This window comes from Lycorma delicatula, chromosome 5, assembly GCF_047948215.1.
Source record: "Lycorma delicatula isolate Av1 chromosome 5, ASM4794821v1, whole genome shotgun sequence".
Lineage (NCBI taxonomy): Eukaryota > Metazoa > Arthropoda > Insecta > Hemiptera > Fulgoridae > Lycorma > Lycorma delicatula.
Genome location: NC_134459.1, coordinates 169,499,608 through 169,518,597, shown reverse-complemented (window position 1 = coordinate 169,518,597; position 18,990 = coordinate 169,499,608). Strand labels below are relative to the sequence as shown.

The following is an 18,990-nucleotide window of genomic DNA, read 5'->3' as shown; positions in this document are numbered from 1 at the left end:
GACTCCTGTCAACACATCAGGGTTGCCAACTTATTTTGGTTTAAAAATTGTCAGATTCTTGTGACTCATCCTAGAGTGCCTCTCAGCTACAAATCTGGTGGATTTTAATTTATAAAAAATTATGGTATGGTGATCCAAAAATGAAAAAAGCTATATGTGTATTTACTTCATGAACCAAGGATGATAAAAACCGCTGACCAGTTCAAATTCAACAATGATTTCTGAAGACTTGACAGAATATCATAAAAGCTGGTAAGTATTACATGACTTTCCCTGATGTACCTGTCATTTTTAACTAGATACTTTATAAAATAAAATAACTTCTAAATAGTCTGGTTTGTTTATCGATGAAAAAAAATATCAGTTAGTTACAACTTATTGTACAAGAAAAACCCAAAATGGTGGCCTAGAGATCTTGAAATGTAAATGACTTGAAATCTTGATTTGATAGTTTTAAATGCATATCAATTAACTGGTAATAATTTCAAATTACACACAAACTTAATCATATTACTGTCAAAATTTATCTTTTCACAATCTTGTAATAAGATTTCTCTTTGAAAGAACACATACATGCAGTTACGATCACAGGTAATTTTAAATAAATATAAAACAAGTGTAAACACTCAATATAAATGATAAATTGTAAAAAACAGAAAAAATGTAATTTCTTTTTTATTTGACAACAACATACATATCACAACAAACACATTAAATATAATGCCAACTGATTTCATAAATCTGTTATATCAACATTCTTAAATATAACAATAATAATAATCTAAACAAATAGGTGTCCTGTATTAAAAAAAAAATTTCAACACATAAAATTACCTTTTGTTTTTATTCACCAACTATTTCTACAATTCTACTATTTATTAGTATATAAAATAATTTCATTATGTATATTTTTAATCATAGTTAAACGAGTTATATAAAAATATTAATCATTATATTCATTAAGAAAAATAAAGTTTTGGAAGAGTGACATTGTATTTATTTTTTTCAACAACCATCACAGAAATATTTCTTACAAATTTATTTGAAATACATAAAAATATGTCTCGTACATATAATGTATAAAATATTACCTATAATATAAACATTTTTAATTATCAAATTTCAATTTTGGGATAAAATTTAAACCTACCAGTAAAAAATTTAGAAATATAGTTTTATATAATTTTTCAATAGTTCAAAAATTACTCAGGTGAACCATTATTAAAACCTGAACAACAGTCAATGATTATCATTGTCCATTGCATAATATTGTAGGATGCTCAACACATTCAGTTTTTCATGAATCATTTTTACTATACATTTACTAATCATTTTTACTATGGACAGCACTAGTTTAGACTGTGATCCAAACTAATTTGAACATTTAAAAAACAAATTTTAAGGGAATGAAAGATATTTGCTACATTTAAAAACAAATTAGTTCATTTGTCTGGTTTTATATAAATTATTTAGAATAAAATATACACAATTGATATGAAAAATGTACGCAAAACAATCAACGTTGAATAGTACAAGAGTAAAAGATATTACTTAAAGATTTTAGGAAAGTTTTAAACAAGAATTCTTGATTCTTTTACTGGGACTATTTTTTATGCAATATCTGTAAAAATTACACCACTCAAATATGGAACTACTACTTAAGAAATACAAAGGGAACTGGAAAGTGAAGAATGCTAAGAAACCATTAAGTTTCAGAAATTTGATGGCACAGTTAGTTAAAATATGTTTAATGAATATTGAACTTCATTAATTATAATTAATATTCAACATAAAATTTAAATAAGAAATACAGTAAAATTGTTAATTTATTGTAATTTATTTAAATAATTCTCTTCAATTTCAGCATTCCCCATCATGAATTTTTTCATAGTCTGAAAAAAATGTCAAATTAATATTATATACTCTTAACACACCATAAACATTTGAAAAGTAAAACTTAAAAAAAAATTAATATTAATTTGATAAGTACAGTACTGTTGTAGTCAGTACCCTTGTAAAAAATTATTCATCACCATATACCCATCTGCTTTGAGGCAGGTTTCTTATACCACATCTGTCTGTTCTCCTAGTTTTACAGTTAATGTTTGAATTCCTTATAGCTACCGTTTCCTTATTATAAATTATTTATAATTTTTATAATTTTCTTGACTCCCTTTTTTGCATTCCCGTCTACTGATGCTTCTAGCAGTGTTTTAAATTAACTATTTATTACTTCTCTCAAATGTGATAATTCTGATCAAAAAAAGAAAAGTAAAATGTGAATAATGCAGGACTATTCACTCACCTCATCCTGCTAAAATATTGCTTAGATCATTGAATAGTAAACTGTTTGGAGAGATGGCAGTTTACTTGGTATAATTTGAAATAATTTGGAAATTTGTAAACGGGTACTAGGGATCTCATTAGTTTACTAAGGGTGACAGTAGGAAGAGTTATGGACAATGGGAAAGAAATATATGTTGTTTTTGCAGATATTGAAAAGGCATTTGACAGAGTGAAGTAGATTAAGCTTGTGGAAATTCTCATTGGAAAAAGTTTAGATTGGTAGAAAAAAAATTCATAAATTTTCAAACAAAACACCATCACATAACCACTGCTGAACAAATGTTACTGACATCGCTGACAACCAGACCTGCTCAAATACAACATAACTTGATGAAACATGGGTGTAGATATGATGTTGAGATTAAGGCTTACTTGTGACAATGGAAATTTTCTGAGAAGCCAAAATCAAAAAAAGCATTTCAAGTCCAGTCAAAATGTGATAGTCCTTTTAACCATTTTTCTTGACCACAATGGAATTATTCATCACGAGTTCTTACTGCAAAGTCATACTATCAAAAAGGAATAATACCTAGAATTTTTACACAATTTGTGTGAGGCAATCCTGCGAAATCAATCTGAACTGCGGAGAAACAACTTGTGGATTTTCCACCACAACAATGCACTGGCAAACACTGCTTTACTTATCCAAGACTTTTTGGTGAAACATAACACCATTGTGATGTCACAACCACCCAATTCCCCAGACATGGCTCCCTGTGATCTTATTTCCCAAACTTAAAAAAGACACTAAGGGACATTTTTTCAGCAATAGATGAGATAAAGATAAGACAGTAAGCCAAGCTCAAGGCGATACCTAAAGTGGCATTTCACCAGTGTATCTGAAACTGGAAATTATTATTATTATTATTAATTACTTGGCATTAAGTGTATATCACAGGAGGACTAACTTGAAGGGAACAGGATAAACATTGAAGATTGTTTAAGTATGACTGCTTTCAAAAAAATTAAAAATTCTCGTTACTCTTGATCAAAACTTGTATATGGTTTTTTGTCTCCTTTGTGAAGTAAAACAGCTTTTAGGCTATTTTCGATAAATCAATGAAAAGGCATAATATTTATGGTTCTATTTCTAATTTAGTCACAATCCATCAATGTCAAAACATACAAAAAACCCTCCATTTTATAAAACATTGAGAAAGCAGCATTTCATTTTATGAAACACGTAATGCTTACTCCATCTGCCAACATATTCCACTCTTGCATACCAGAACCAAGAAGTTCAGCCTGCTATTTTGATAAGTCAAAACTCATGCAAAAAATCATTTCCTTAATTTTTATGGTTATGAGTTTCACTGAATATCGAAGGGCTGTCAGTGGGTTCGCAAGAGTTCTCACAAAGATTTACAATTTCATCAATCATCAAACTGTTTAAGAGCGTTGTCATGTTGAACAATCACTCCTTTCTCAACAGTACATAGTTTAATGTTAATCAGTTTCAAATCTCTTTCCTACAACTATGAATAATTGACTGTATGAGAGTATGTTGATATTTCAAATAATGGCAAATAATAGAATCCTTCATTCCAAACTATAGCAAGCATTGTTTTACCAGAGGAAGGCTGCTTTTTTATTTAATTTTTCACTGGAGTTGCTATGTTTCAATCTTACTATAATTTTTCGATTCTGGTTCATAATGGTGTATCCATGTGTCATCAGTGGTCAATATTTGACAAGAAATGCCTTGCCATATCAAATCATGATTTAAGAAGTTTAAGATATGTAATCTTGATGTTTTGTGTGCTTCTGTCAGAATTTTTGATATTCAGTGAGCACATTTCTTAACAAAATAAAAGATTAGCATGGGCAATCTTGTGGATTGTACCAACTCTAATGATTTATTTTTGCATTATTTCTTTCACAATAACTCTGATTATTGAGAATGATTTGTTCAAAATTTCTGTTGACTTCTATACTGGCCTTCTGAGATGTGCTATATCAACACTTTTTTGACTACTTTTTTTAAGTTTTTCTACCCAACTTTAGAAACTTCTGTTGTTCACGCCATTTACAACATACTGAGCATTCATTCAGTAAATTTATCATCAGGTTTTATGCCTTCAGATATAAAAAACAAATAACACTGAAGACAAGAAAAATTTTTTTAACGTTTCTCTAAATGTGATTCCATTTCTTGAATTGTTTTTTTTGCGCACATTACAGATCTGTAAATACAATTTTTCTATCACCCTTAGTTTTAAATAAATTATGCTTAAAAAAAAATTAAGGAAAAATATAGTTAAAAAATGTAAAATTTATAATTTTGCATGGCCATACCTGTGTTAGAATGATTTCGTTGATGATTTTCTTTTATAAATAGCCTCAGGCACATCCCGAATTAATGTCCAACAATTATCGACTAGCATGTTAGTATTCAGTTTTTCTTTATAGCGGCTTTCCATCACCGAAATGTCTTTGTGGAAACGTTCACTGTGTTTGTCACTTACATCTCCGAGGTTGTCCAGGAAAAAATCCAGATGTGAGTGAAGGAAATGTATTTTCAAAGACATATTATCTCTCTTAGCTCTGTATGAAGTAAGAAGTTGATTAACAATATCGTGGTAATTGTCAGATTTTTGTTTGCTGAGAAAACTTTTGAAAACAACTTTAAATGAAGCTCAAGCTGCACATTTACATTATTTAGCATTAAGTTAAATACATCTTCATTGACTAACTCTCTTATTTGAGGACCAACAAATATTCCTTCTTTAATTTTTCCTTCACTTATATTTGGAAATTTCTGTCTGATGTACAAAAATCCAGGACTATCCCTCTTCATTGCTTTTACAAAATTTTTCATTAGTCCTAGCTTGATATGGAGACGAGGAATAATATTTTTTTGGGTTCAACTAAGGGCTCGTGAATAATATTTTTCCCATTTGGAGTTAAGTTGTCTCTTTGGTAACATAATGTTTATCCCTAGCTTGCTGTCCCATTTGCAAAGAAAACATGTGTACTTAGTATAGCCTAACTGCATGCCTAACAAAATAGCTATAGCTTTCAAATCACCACATACATTCCAACTATGGTTTTTATAATTTATTTTTTCAAGAATGTCTTCCATCACATCGTATGTCTCTTTCAAATTAATACCATAAGCGATTGGTATTAAAGGATATTTGTTACCGTTGGGTGTAGAACCACTTTTAAACTATACTTGGACGAATCTATGAAAAGGCCCCAGTCTTCAGGTTTACGAACTTGTCCAAAGTGCAACATAAGGTCATCAATATTTGAGAAATAAACCAAATTATTTTCATCAATAAAGTAGTGAGAAAGTTCTTTTTGTCAGCTTTGAAAGCCCAAAATTTTTTTAATTTTTTTGAAGTAAATTCCAACCTTGCAGTCTTGATCCTAACAGTTCAGTTTGATTTTTTGTTAAATTTAAATCCCTAATAAAGTCATTTAATTCACTTTATGATATATGATGTGGCTTATTGGAAGGTAATTCAAAATAAAAATCATTGTTGTCTTCTTCAGTTCTGCCTGGTTCTTCATCACTGTTTTTGATACATTCACAGGTGGCTCAGCAACTGGAATAATTTCACTGTGAGGTACAGACCTGATTGCAGATTGCAATGAGGGATATTTTACAGTATGTTTCGATTTTTTAGAAATTCCAGGCACACTTGTTAAACAAAAGCAACAATCTGTTACATGATCCTGTGGTTCACGCCAAACCATAGGTACACCAAGTGGCAAGCCTTCTGTGTAACTTTCAGCTGTCCTCTTAAATACACAGAACAATTAGTGCATACTATATGAGGAGCCCATATCTTATCCTGATCACCACTTTTACACTGAAAGTACAAATGATATGCTTTTTTAATTAAAGGTGTAATGTTTTTTCTATTTGGTTTTACGATAAACTCACCAAATACATAACAAAAGGCATCCACATCATTTACACTATTTCGGGGCATATGACACTGCACTGTTAACAAACTTAAGACTGAACAAAATTAATTCATTCCTAAATCCAGAGTGCTTAATACAAACAACACAGCTGTGTTTTCAGCTACATGTTTTAACCTGCACAGACATGATTAATCTTGTCCATGAAGGCTCACTCTTCAGTATTAGATATGATGTCATAATATATGACTATGATATGATTTAATGCTTTGTCCAGTATTTTTTATTTATAGCTTACAAATTATGTTAACAAAGTTAAACAATAAAAAATGAGTAACAAAATACAATATAGGAGCTTAAAATGCTAACTATACGTTGAAAAATGAAAAAATCCTTTAATTAAAATTAAAAAATTTTTCAAACATTGTGGGTGATAGAAAGATTCTAGTTCATATTAATTTTCAGTATAAAGAACAGATTAAAATCATGTATCACATGTTAGGAAACAAAAATTATGTTTGTCAGTGTAATTACACTCTGCTCCTCTAAGGTGCAATCTGACAACTGGACCATCGATTCATATTTAATATTAGTTTCACATCTCATATGATCTTAATGAGGCTTTTACATTTTGACAGTTACAATTTAGGTTATATTGAAAAGTGATGTATCTTGGTCTCAAAATAAAAATCTAATTCTGCTGAGGTTTTATTTTTTGTTGATTTTTAATTTCTACTAACTATAAGTGAATACAAAGTCTGTCTTGGTTCTTTTAAATTGGTGGATATCTTATTAAGATTAAATTGGATCTAGGTACTGATGAAGGCTGTCAATTAACCCGTATGACTTGTATCTTGAGAGATATTATCTGTTTGTTGTAATTTGTGCTTGTCTTCTGATGTGAGAGATTAGTTTGACGAGGTAGAAACAGTTACTGTCTATGATTCTGATCTTAGACTAATTAACAACAAGAAATATTTAAATTCATGTCAGAAAAATAATTGTGCATAAAAATTAAATCTGGATCTATTCAAATAAGAATTTGTTTGAATAAGTATTTTTATTATCATTTCTTTATTATGGTCAATATCTCTATTACAGTAAATTCTTTGCCATTATATATTCTGTTTTCTTCTACTATTTATTTCATAATTTGACTTTTTTTAGGGTGCTCAACACATTCAGTTTTTCATGAATCATTTTTACTATACATTTACTAATCATTTTTACTATGGACAGCACTAGTTTAGACTGTGATCCAAACTAATTTGAACATTTAAAAAACAAATTTTAAGGGAATGAAAGATATTTGCTACATTTAAAAACAAATTAGTTCATTTGTCTGGTTTTATATAAATTATTTAGAATAAAATATACACAATTGATATGAAAAATGTACGCAAAACAATCAACGTTGAATAGTACAAGAGTAAAAGATATTACTTAAAAGATTTTAGGAAAGTTTTAAACAAGAATTCTTGATTCTTTTACTGGGACTATTTTTTATGCAATATCTGTAAAAATTACACCACTCAAATATGGAACTACTACTTAAGAAATACAAAGGGAACTGGAAAGTGAAGAATGCTAAGAAACCATTAAGTTTCAGAAATTTGATGGCACAGTTAGTTAAAATATGTTTAATGAATATTGAACTTCATTAATTATAATTAATATTCAACATAAAATTTAAATAAGAAATACAGTAAAATTGTTAATTTATTGTAATTTATTTAAATAATTCTCTTCAATTTCAGCATTCCCCATCATGAATTTTTTCATAGTCTGAAAAAAATGTCAAATTAATATTATATACTCTTAACACACCATAAACATTTGAAAAGTAAAACTTAAAAAAAAATTAATATTAATTTGATAAGTACAGTACTGTTGTAGTCAGTACCCTTGTAAAAAATTATTCATCACCATATACCCATCTGCTTTGAGGCAGGTTTCTTATACCACGTCTGTCTGTTCTCCTAGTTTTCCAGTTAATGTTTGAATTCCTTATAGCTACCGTTTCCTTATTATAAATTATTTATAATTTTTATAATTTTCTTGACTCCCTTTTTTGCATTCCCGTCTACTGATGCTTCTAGCAGTGTTTTAAATTAACTATTTATTACTTCTCTCAAATGTGATAATTCTGATCAAAAAAAGAAAAGTAAAATGTGAATAATGCAGGACTATTCACTCACCTCATCCTGCTAAAATATTGCTTAGATCATTGAATAGTAAACTGTTTGGAGAGATGGCAGTTTACTTGGTATAATTTGAAATAATTTGGAAATTTGTAAACGGGTACTAGGGATCTCATTAGTTTACTAAGGGTGACAGGAGGAAGAGTTATGGACAATGGGAAAGAAATATATGTTGTTTTTGTAGATATTGAAAAGGCATTTGACAGAGTGAAGTAGATTAAGATTGTGGAAATTCTCATTGGGAAAAGTTTAGATTGGTAGAAAAAAAATTCATAAAGAAGTTTTTCTAGACAAGACAATAAGAGAAATTAATTTGGAATGTGAATTGAGTAGAAGCTACTATCAGACCCATTCCTTTTCATCTACTGTAGTATTGTTCAGAACCAGTCTCAATAAAATTTCACTGATTGTTTGAATGGAAAAAGGATAGGATCTATTTGGAGAAGAAGAATTGAATACATCCATTTCACCAAGGCATGATGTTACCATTTGAAAGTTAAGAAAAACCAACTGTAATACAATAGGACTTAGAAAAGAAGTGTGAGGAGTATGGAATAACTGTAAACATAAAAAAAACTAAAAAAAAGGCCTTAGATATAAGAACAAGAAAAGGAACAAGTTTAAAAAAGATAGAAAAGTAAGACATTTGAAACGTAAATCTGAGGAATGCGTTTGAAAATTGTGTTAGGGTAAAACAATTAGATGCAAAAGAAGATGAATACTACTTTAGCTGAACAGTTACTTAATAAAAAAAATTTATCAATGCCAACTACGTTTCATTTACAAACCTTAATGATTTACCATAAATTTACCAACAAAAAATAATTATTGTTTTTATTACCCAACAATAAAAAAAATTGTAGTTCAAATATACTATTATTGAATAATATAAATTCATAATGTCCAATTTATTAAATTTTATGCACTTATTTTGTTGATTTTAAGTTATATTAACTACTATGGTTTTTAATCACTAATAAATGCTAATTACAAGCAGTGGTTCTGTCTCCAGAGTTGTTTGATGTAGGTGATTCACAAGAATTGATTTATTGAATGTTGCTTCAGTTATTGGCAATTATTCTTACATCAAATTTAATAATGCTACTGCTGAGACGTTCAAAGTTTTATGGATAATTAAGTTATAAAGAATAGAGATTGTAATTAACTTTTCTCTACTAAAATAGAATGCACATTTATATTTTATTTTAAAAAAACTTAAGAATAAATCCTAACAATACTAAATTATAAAATGTTATGCTTCACCTGTTTGAAAGTTACAGTTATTCTTTTCCATAGAACAAGAGTTACTAAATTTTCTCACATTTCCTAACGAATCTTTTGCACAAAGTGGTGAGTAATCAGTAGTACAAAAACTTGGGCAATTATTTTCTGATTCAGCATGAGTCGGAACAGCAAATGTTATGAATAAAATGGCTATGAACAGAAGATTCACAATCATGCTTAAAAAAAGTTTATTTATATGAATATACTCATCATACATATGAATTTGCAGAAATCATTTGCTTAATAAAAAAAAAAAAAAAATTAAATAGGTTGTTGTAGTTTATTGAGACTACCTTGTTAATTTTCATCTAACTTAAATCTAACTTGATCAAGAATAAGTAAGAATGCATGTCTGATGATGTTAAAAACAAAATTTTTATAGAAAATAATTATTAAATTTATATATAATTATTAAATATATAACAAAATTTTGCCACAGTTACAAAAAAAATTATTTAATTTTTTTTTACTTTTCTATTTTATTCTGAATTTCTACAGTTTAAAACAATAAAAAATCATTCCCTATAATTTTTAATTTTTTTCTATAGATTTTTTAATTTTAATTACATTCAAGCAAAAAATTTTGTCTTGTCTTTGGATAGTCATGGTGAAGTATTCTGTAAATAGATAGTAACATTATCTTTACGAGATTCTGACTGATAAGGTATTTAGCTATGCTATACTAACAACTAATAGTCATTGATGCAAAAGGAAACTGCATGGTTTTATTATAGTTGTTCAAGAAACCAGTGTATTGAATTTGTCTTAACTTAAAAAGATTTAAGGTTTTTTTCATTTGTTTTCGTTTGCTTATACATAATTTCAATTAAAATTGACTATGTTACCGTATTCTTCATTCATTTTATTCAGGTAACGAGGAATTGTTTAACTTCATTTTGTTTATCAACAAGGGTGAATAATGTTTAAATGTTTTTAAAGTAATAGAATTCAGTAGATACATAGATAAAACCCAATCGTTTTATCTTTGCATTGTGCAAAGTATTGTGGTTTTCAGGTAGACATAACATTTTTAATCATGAGACAGAATTTCCAGTTTTGATAATAGTAGTATTTCTGTTTGACATAAAATGAAATTTCTGAATGTTTTATTAGATGACAAATTCTCTGAGGGATGATCAGATTGATTTCATTTATAACAAAAGCAAACCATTTTACTTTAAAGAATTTTAACAAAATGTTGAGTTTGTCTTCATTATTAAATACTTATTCTGCTTACATTTACTTTCATCTGAAGTATAAAATTATTTCTTGGGCTTTGATAAAACCAGGATTAATTTTTAAGATATAAAAGGCAGTTATTTTTATGCGAATTTGAATACTAGATCATGGATACCGGTGTTCTTTGGTGGTTGGGTTTCAATTAACCATACATCTCAGGAGTGGTCGAAGTGAGACTGTACAAGACTACACTTCATTTACACTCGTACATATCATCCTCTGAAGTATTATCTGAACAGTAATTACCAGAGGCTAAGCAGGAAAAAGAAAGAAGGTAATCAACTTCTGCCTAGGTTCGCTGAATGTAACACCTGCCTATTGCACGTGTAACTGTGGCAATAGTAGTAGTGGTGATCCATTGTCTTAAATGTTGTACAACCCTTATTTTTTCACCGTAGACAATGTTTTTAATGTATCCCACAGAAAAAAGTCTAAGGGTATCTATCTATCCAGTCTATCAGTCCTATCTATCCAAAAATTAGGGAATATTTCATTGAGAGCATGTCGAACACCTAGGTTAAAGTGTGGGGGTGCACCATCTTGTTGAAACATTAAAGCAACGTACTTTCTTTTTCTGTTTAGCCTACAGAATCACCATAAGGTATTACTTCAGAGGATAATATGTATGAATGTAAATGAAGTGTAGTCTTGTACAGTCTGAGATTGACCATTCCTGAGATGTGTGGTTAATTGAACCCAACCACTAAAGAACATCGTTATCGACGCTCTAGTATTCAAATCCGTATAAAAGTAACTGCCTTTACTAGGATTTGAACCTTAGAACTCTCAATTTCGAAATCAGCAGATTTGTGATGATGATTTCACCACTAGACCAACCTGGTGGATTCACAGCAATGTACTTAATTGAACTTTGTTCAATTTGATTTTTAGAGCTTCTTAAACAACTTCAGCGTATCCGCTAAACTGCTTCATCACTCATTTTGAGCCATCCAGGGGACTTTTTCACTTCCATATTGCCAGATTCCTTAAACTGCTTGTACCACCAACCTATGCTGTTTGCATGAGGTGGTGGTACGAGCCATCTCATGTTTGCATGAGATCATTGCCATAAACAGTCCAGAAAGTCTGTTGAACAATTATAACTGACTTATACTTTGCTTACCACAAATTGCACTGTGCTTTTTGCTGAACTATCACCAATGCACTGACTGACAGTGGCTCAGAGGTGTTGTGCCATTGTGTACATCGACTAAGGGTCATGGACTGTCATGACTAAATAATAAGTATAATAATAATAATAATAATAATAATAATAATAATAATAATAACAATAATAATAAGTAAGTAATAATGATATCCCAATTATTTTGTAGCTCCAATAATTACTTTATTTCAATTACTCATTGGAGATATGATTTTTTTTACTGCTGTAATATTTTTCGATGATGTTGTATATAATTTAAATAGACCATTAGTTAGAAAAAAAAAAATTAATTTATCCATATGTTTATTTTTATGAATTTGGAAACTTTACTAAGATAATGGTCACTTATTCTTAAAAAATAATAATCCCCCTCTACCACATCAAGACAAAAGGACTGTTTTTTTTTTTGTAATGCAACACTTTGGCCTTTGAGAAAGTGCTTTCATGCTTCTACAGCCATTTTTAATAAATTACCAAACCATTTAAATAATATTTCCGTAGCTTGTTTAAAATACAATCAAAAGATTCTATTTTACAAAAAAAAAAATATTACTTTGTGAATATTTAAATAATACTAATTAAATTTTTTTAAATATAAATACTGTGAATTTTCTGTATTCTGCTCAATGTATACATAAATATGTATACGTTGCACACTCATATACATGAATAATTTCCATTAATGCCTTCTGAATTGTGAATTATTTGTTAAATTTATTAATCTTCATGTATTTGGTTTAACACATTTCATGTGTTTATATTTTAAACACATCAGAATAATCTAAAGAATAAGTTTTCAAATAAATTATATTTAAACGTTGCACTGTGATTAGTTGCAATGCTGGATCTTATAGTTCCTTTAATAATTTGGGTGTTTTCTAATTATCTGGGTGTAAACTACTAGATTATATTACTTATATAGTATAAATATAGTTTATTTATTTAGAGTGGGAATTTTTGTTCATAAGTTTCTTGTAAAGTGCAACAAACTTCAGGAAATGGAAGATAAAAGATTAACTTCATTAAATACTTGCCTCTCTCTCTCTTTTTATGCTTTGAAATAAAAATTTTAAATGTATTAAAGGTTTGAGATACCTTGATATCTGGGGTAAATGTTTACATAAAATTTCTGTAAACAGTATTTTTTGCTTTCAAGTCAAAATGAATACTGTATCTATTTTAAATTACTATATTTGTAATTTCATCAGAATTTTTATTATATCATTTTTTGATTTTATAATTTTTTTTTTAAAGATTCAAAGCCAACAATTTTTTTTCTGTTGTGAATAAGAAAGTTGTTTTTAAAAGGTACTACTTATAATTATCTACCCATAGTAGCTATATCATTAAATTAATTATACTCATGTTGATGTGCAATTAAGTAGGGTTAATCTCTGATATACTGGAAGGATTAATTAAGATAACAAAATCTTATTCATAGGCAAATCCTAAGCAATAAAATATACTGATAAAGATTATTTTTGTCAATAAATTGTTTTTAATCAAATTTTTTAAACCTTTTATTGATCACAATCATACAATAGTATGTAGTAGATGTTGTGTGTGTAGGAGTTCATAGAGCTTGGTTTTAATCTCATAACTGTTGTTAATATTAAAATATTATAGATTAACAAAATAAATAAAAACATTAATTTACTTCTACTAAGCTATAAATTAACTTTATCAAAAGAAATATATTTAGAAGGAATTATCAAAGTTTTAAGATGAAGCATAATATTTTTAAGTCCTGGGCCTCCATAGCACGAGTGGTAGCATCTTGGCCTTTCAGAGTTCAAATCCCGGTCAGACATGGCATTTTCACACATGCTACAAATCATTCATCTCATCCTTAGAAGAATGCCTGACGGTGGATCCGGAGGTTAAAAAAAAAATAATTCCTGGGCAAGATTATAAATTGCATTTACTACCATCCTGATGCTTCTAAAAAAGAACTGACATCAGATGGTAATAAAAAAGAATAATAAATATTTCATGGTGAGAAGAATAAATTTATCATTTGCCTAAAGTCGTATTTGAATGTACAAAATCATATATAATTTTTTTTTAAATTTCCTTTTCACCTATATTTTATACAAACATATTTGATTTACAAAATCAGCAAGACTCTTCAGATCAATCACTCTTTTTGTATTCATTTTGATACTGTAGAATTATGAACGGTTTTTCTTCTATTTATTTATCCTTGTTAAAAGTTGTGTGCAAATTTCTCATTACAATTAACAAAATGTTATAATTAAATTAATTAAATAAACATTATACTTATTAATGTTTTATTAGAACATTTATTACATTTTTATTTCATCAATAAACATTTATATGTGGAATATCTATAGGTTAATGCCTAGTCCCTCTTTAACATTATCAGAGGTATCAGAAGGAAATGAACATTAACCAGTGTAATAAAACTTACAAATGTCTTAAATTTATTGAATTAATTATTATGAGTTATAAGTGCATGAGTTATAAATGAGAAAATTATTATACAATTCAACAGTTTAATAATAATCTCAATATTGTTAGAAATGGGAGCAAAAAATAAAAAATGAGCCGATATAATTAGTAATAAAGTTTTGTGGGTAAGCATAAGTAAAGCATCTGTGAGTACAAATTTAAACAGGTAGACTTTTAAAAACAGCTTTCAATTAAAAAAAAAAAAATACTACTTTTTTTTGTTTCAGGTCTTTAAATATTAATTTTGATATCCAAAAGAAAAGATAAAATTCTTTGTTAAATCTCCTACCTCTTAAATATAACATGTACAAGTGAAAAGTAAAACCTAAAAGAAGAAAACAAAGAAAAGTAAAAAGTAAAGGAAAAACATTACAAAAAAAAACATTTAAAAACTACAATAAAATGTATATGTATTCCTATTAAAAAATTATAAAATAAAATTAGAATTTTTTTTTCATTGACTTACTAATGTAAACAGATAATAATTTAAATAATTCCATACTTTTTGATTAAAGTAAATGTGTAACAATTATATACTGTATTGTCCAAAAACTAAGTGTGCAATACCAAGACAAGAGTTACTATTTTCAGTGTAATTTATATCTGAAATTTTTCTAATGAGAGTTAAATTATGTTTACATTATACCAAGAAAAAATTAAGTCTCAGCCATTAATCACTTTTAAATATTCAGTAATATACCTCATTTGTTAATTTATCATTGTTCTGTATGCAGATGTAGGCATGATTATTTTTATATGTGTGTTGCACACATTATGAAGCTGAATCATCATTTGTTATTTTTATAAAGAATACAACTGTGCAAAATCAATGCGAATGTTTAAATCTAATTTGAGTTTGATACAAATAGAGTAGTTTATTTCTACTACATGTGCGAAAATTAGCTGCTAAATTCACTGCTGTTGGGATTTTTTATCTTCTTAGTAAACAGAAGTTGAGGCTATGAATTAATTACCCATTTACACCATGGATAACACAAAAATTAAGCGATTGCAAAATGATATTTTTTGAAAAATTTTATTGATCCTTAAAAAATTGTCCTCAAAGGTTAAAAATTATATTTGTTCCTTCTTTAACTTTTTAATTTTTGAATTTAACAAGTAATTATGGATAATTACTTGTTTAGCATAGTCGGAAAAGGGGAAAATTTGGAATCATTGTTCACCATTTTTAAGGTCAAATTTTGAATATGTGTGAACATGTATATGTATGTATATATTATTATTATATGATAATAATTAATTTAATATAATTATTATTTAATTATAATTAAATTAGAATGTGTGTGTGTAAATAAATTAAAAAAGATATTTACTATACACAAATATTATATAAAAAATTGTAACCGCACACTCTCTAATTATATCCTATATTAGTAATTATCCCATATTAAAGAGCAATGTTTTTTTAGCAGTAGTGTTTTTAATTTTTAATATTTATCTTCTGTAACCCTTTATAAATTCGGAATTTCAAAAAATCTATAAATAAATTTTAGATATTCACATGAAGGTTACACACTAAAAATCAAGTTGATATCTTAATTTGTTACAGAGAAATTAAAAAAAAATAGTAAATTTCACTGTTACTCCATTTTAACCCCCCTTTAAACTCAAAATTAAAAAAAATTCTTTCTTAGTGTGCATTTACACTGTAAGACGAACCTATTTATACAAATTTTCATCAATTTATCTTCAGTAGTATTTGCTGGATGTTGATGAATCAGGACAAGTTGCATTTAGAACAGAAAATACATATGTAATAAGTATATATGTATAGATTTTTTTCCCTACTTATAAGGTTGGAATAAAGATGTGCAATGAATATTCTACAATATAGCTGAAATACTTTAGTTTTTAATTGAAATTCAATAACGGTTACTTATAAATGAAAATGAATTTTGTAGCATTTTGTAGCACGTGAAAAGTTGCTTATCTGACTGGGACTTGAACCTGGAACCTGTAGGTGAAAGGCAGAAACACTACCACTATATTGTTTAGTTACATAAACAAAGTGATAACTAGTTAAAATCAGATTGATGGCAACTTTATCTTTAAGAAGTTAAAAATGTAATAAACATTATATTACAACAATAAACATTATATTATATTAGTATATTTGAAATTAAAAAAAATAATTATAAGATAATGGTTAATAGTAGAAAGCAAATGAGTTCTTTTTTTAAAATATTACGATTTGTATTTAAAAGTATAAAACCTAAGATTTATCAATCCTTTAAGCCTAGGAATAAATGCCAATATTTAAAAAAAATAATTGTTTTACCAAATCATTTTTGTGTATGAAATTCCTATAATCTTCCTTAAATTGATTTATTTTTTATATTAGTTTTAATGATGTTAGAATTCATATTTAGATTTCTCTAGATTATTTTTTTTATATATGCACATACTTAACTGTTTCTTATTTATTTACATGTGAGTAACCAGCCCCTAACTTGGTTAAACACCATACAACTTAAAACTACATATACACAAAATTTTATTAATAGTAGATCAATTATCTTAAAAAACATTCTTGAAGGCTTAACCTGCTTATAAAATTAAAATCAAGCATACCCTCAATCAAGTAACCGTATAAAAATATTTTCTTCTTCTGCTTCAATCTAAAGCATATGTTTATAGCCTTTTTTATTTCACAAACTATTAAATTAATCAATTCATCTTCTTCATCTTCTCAGATGCTAGCTTAATCACACTGAACAAACCACCTAGAAAAGGAAAAGCTACTAAGCTATTCTCCTTTTTCCATTTTTTAACATGCTACTGCATAACTTCTTGTGATCTTTAATAATAACAAAAATTATTGTAAATGTTAAATTAAGAATTATATTTTTATTTTCAATATTAAGTAGCCTGTAAAAGTAGTATAAATACTATTATAAAGTAGTTTTGTAATCTAATTAAGATTATAAAGTAGTTTTAATTAATAATATTTAGCTCTGGCTATTAATACATATCTAGAACTTACAAGTTTTGAAGTGACAAAACCAAACCAAAAATGAAAATAGAACGTTTTTAAAAACCTTTGTTTTAAAATGTCTTCAATCATCAATTTCTCACTGAAAATTATCACAAAGACAACTTAGAATGTTTTGATATAAAAGTTTTGTTTTATAATTTAGCTCATTTTAACATACATTTAAACATTTAAATTTCAGATTACATTCACTACTGACAGTCACAAAATAGAACATAAAAAAAAATTCATATACATTTAAATTTAATAATATTTATTTAATGTCAAGTACTTTAATCTGCAGTTTTTCCTTCAATAAGTTTCTGTAAAGACTTTTATTGCTGTATCTGTGATAGATGACATCTGTCAACTGCACAAGAGAAATAATACTACCTCTGATTGGTGGAAGGAACAATATTCTTCCTCTAGTTACAGCAGGAAGAAGAAAATGGAAAAAAATTGATGTTAGTGCGCTAAAATCATTAAAAGGAAGCATTTGTGTGAAGGTATGGAGTAAATAACTAAAAACCAATTGAAAACATTAAATAAGTTTTTTCTGCACATTTTTAGCACACAAATATTTACAATATTTTTATCAATCAGATAGTTTATAAACAATATTTTCATTACAAATATAATACACATATTACAAAAAATTCTTTTGCTCTATTTTTATTATATATATTTATATATATGTATAATTTTATATTTAGTTTTCTTTTGATATAAAATTTGAGAAAATAATTCAACACATTATTAAAATTTATTCAACATTTAAATATTTTTAAACTTATTACATGTCTTACTAATTTCTATATGACTAGTTGAACTCAAATATTATTATTTTTTCATCAGAATTAATAAGATTCAATAATCAATAAAAATGATAACAGATATATCATATTTAAATTTACAGTTGAAGTTAAACAATACACATAAATTACACTGGCCCCAAAATGTACAACTCCAAATTAATAAAATGATAAATTAAAGTTTTTCAGCAAAAATAACAATTTAATGTGATATTCTACACTTGGTTAATTGTAAAATTTACAATTATTTGAATATTATTAATCTGGGCAACTCAGTGAGAACTACAGGAAGACGATAGAGTATTTTTAATATTATTTAAATATTTTCGTAAAATTAAAACTGTAAGTGATAGCTTCATAACTATCTGTTCGTAAAAAAAAAGTTTCACATTTATTACTGTAAATTAAAAGTTTATCAAAACAAATTAAATATTGTGTATAAAACATTTACCATTCTTTTGTTTTACTTTAATGAGTTTACTTTTTCAACATTGACTAAAGAGAAATTTGACAATAAGGTAATGAGTTAAAAATACTATCAAGTTTTTTCCATCTAATTGATAAAAGAAGCTGGCTGGTATATTCATGTATCTCTAACTCATTTCT

At 27.2% G+C, this 18,990-nt stretch overlaps 1 protein-coding gene and 1 long non-coding RNA gene across 2 annotated transcripts; both read right to left on the bottom strand.

Moving 5' to 3' along the window:
- Window positions 1-632: 632 nt before the first annotated feature.
- On the bottom strand, window positions 633-6,367 carry LOC142325576 (uncharacterized). Its single transcript, XR_012756570.1, has 2 exons — window positions 4,642-6,367; window positions 633-1,892 (listed from the first exon to the last, which is right to left on the bottom strand). It is a non-coding gene; the product is annotated as an uncharacterized LOC142325576 (long non-coding RNA).
- Window positions 6,368-7,843: 1,476 nt separating this feature from the next.
- Window positions 7,844-15,205, bottom strand: LOC142325575 (vasotab-TY2-like). The gene is made up of 3 exons (XM_075367486.1): window positions 15,047-15,205; window positions 9,684-9,854; window positions 7,844-8,004 (listed from the first exon to the last, which is right to left on the bottom strand). Exons 1-3 carry the CDS (start codon window positions 15,078-15,080, stop codon window positions 7,973-7,975), a joined length of 237 nt encoding a protein of 78 aa, XP_075223601.1. The 5' UTR covers window positions 15,081-15,205; the 3' UTR covers window positions 7,844-7,972.
- Window positions 15,206-18,990: the final 3,785 nt, after the last annotated feature.

Coding starts and splice junctions, on each gene's coding strand:
- LOC142325575 (XM_075367486.1), bottom strand. CDS start 15,080: ATGGAATTATTTAAATTATTATCTGTTTACATTA. Junction 9,855..15,046: donor ATTATTATCTGTTTACATTA/GTAAGTCAATGA, acceptor TTCTGTTCATAG/CCATTTTATTCATAACATTT. Junction 8,005..9,683: donor TAACTGTAACTTTCAAACAG/GTGAAGCATAAC, acceptor CATTTTTTTCAG/ACTATGAAAAAATTCATGAT.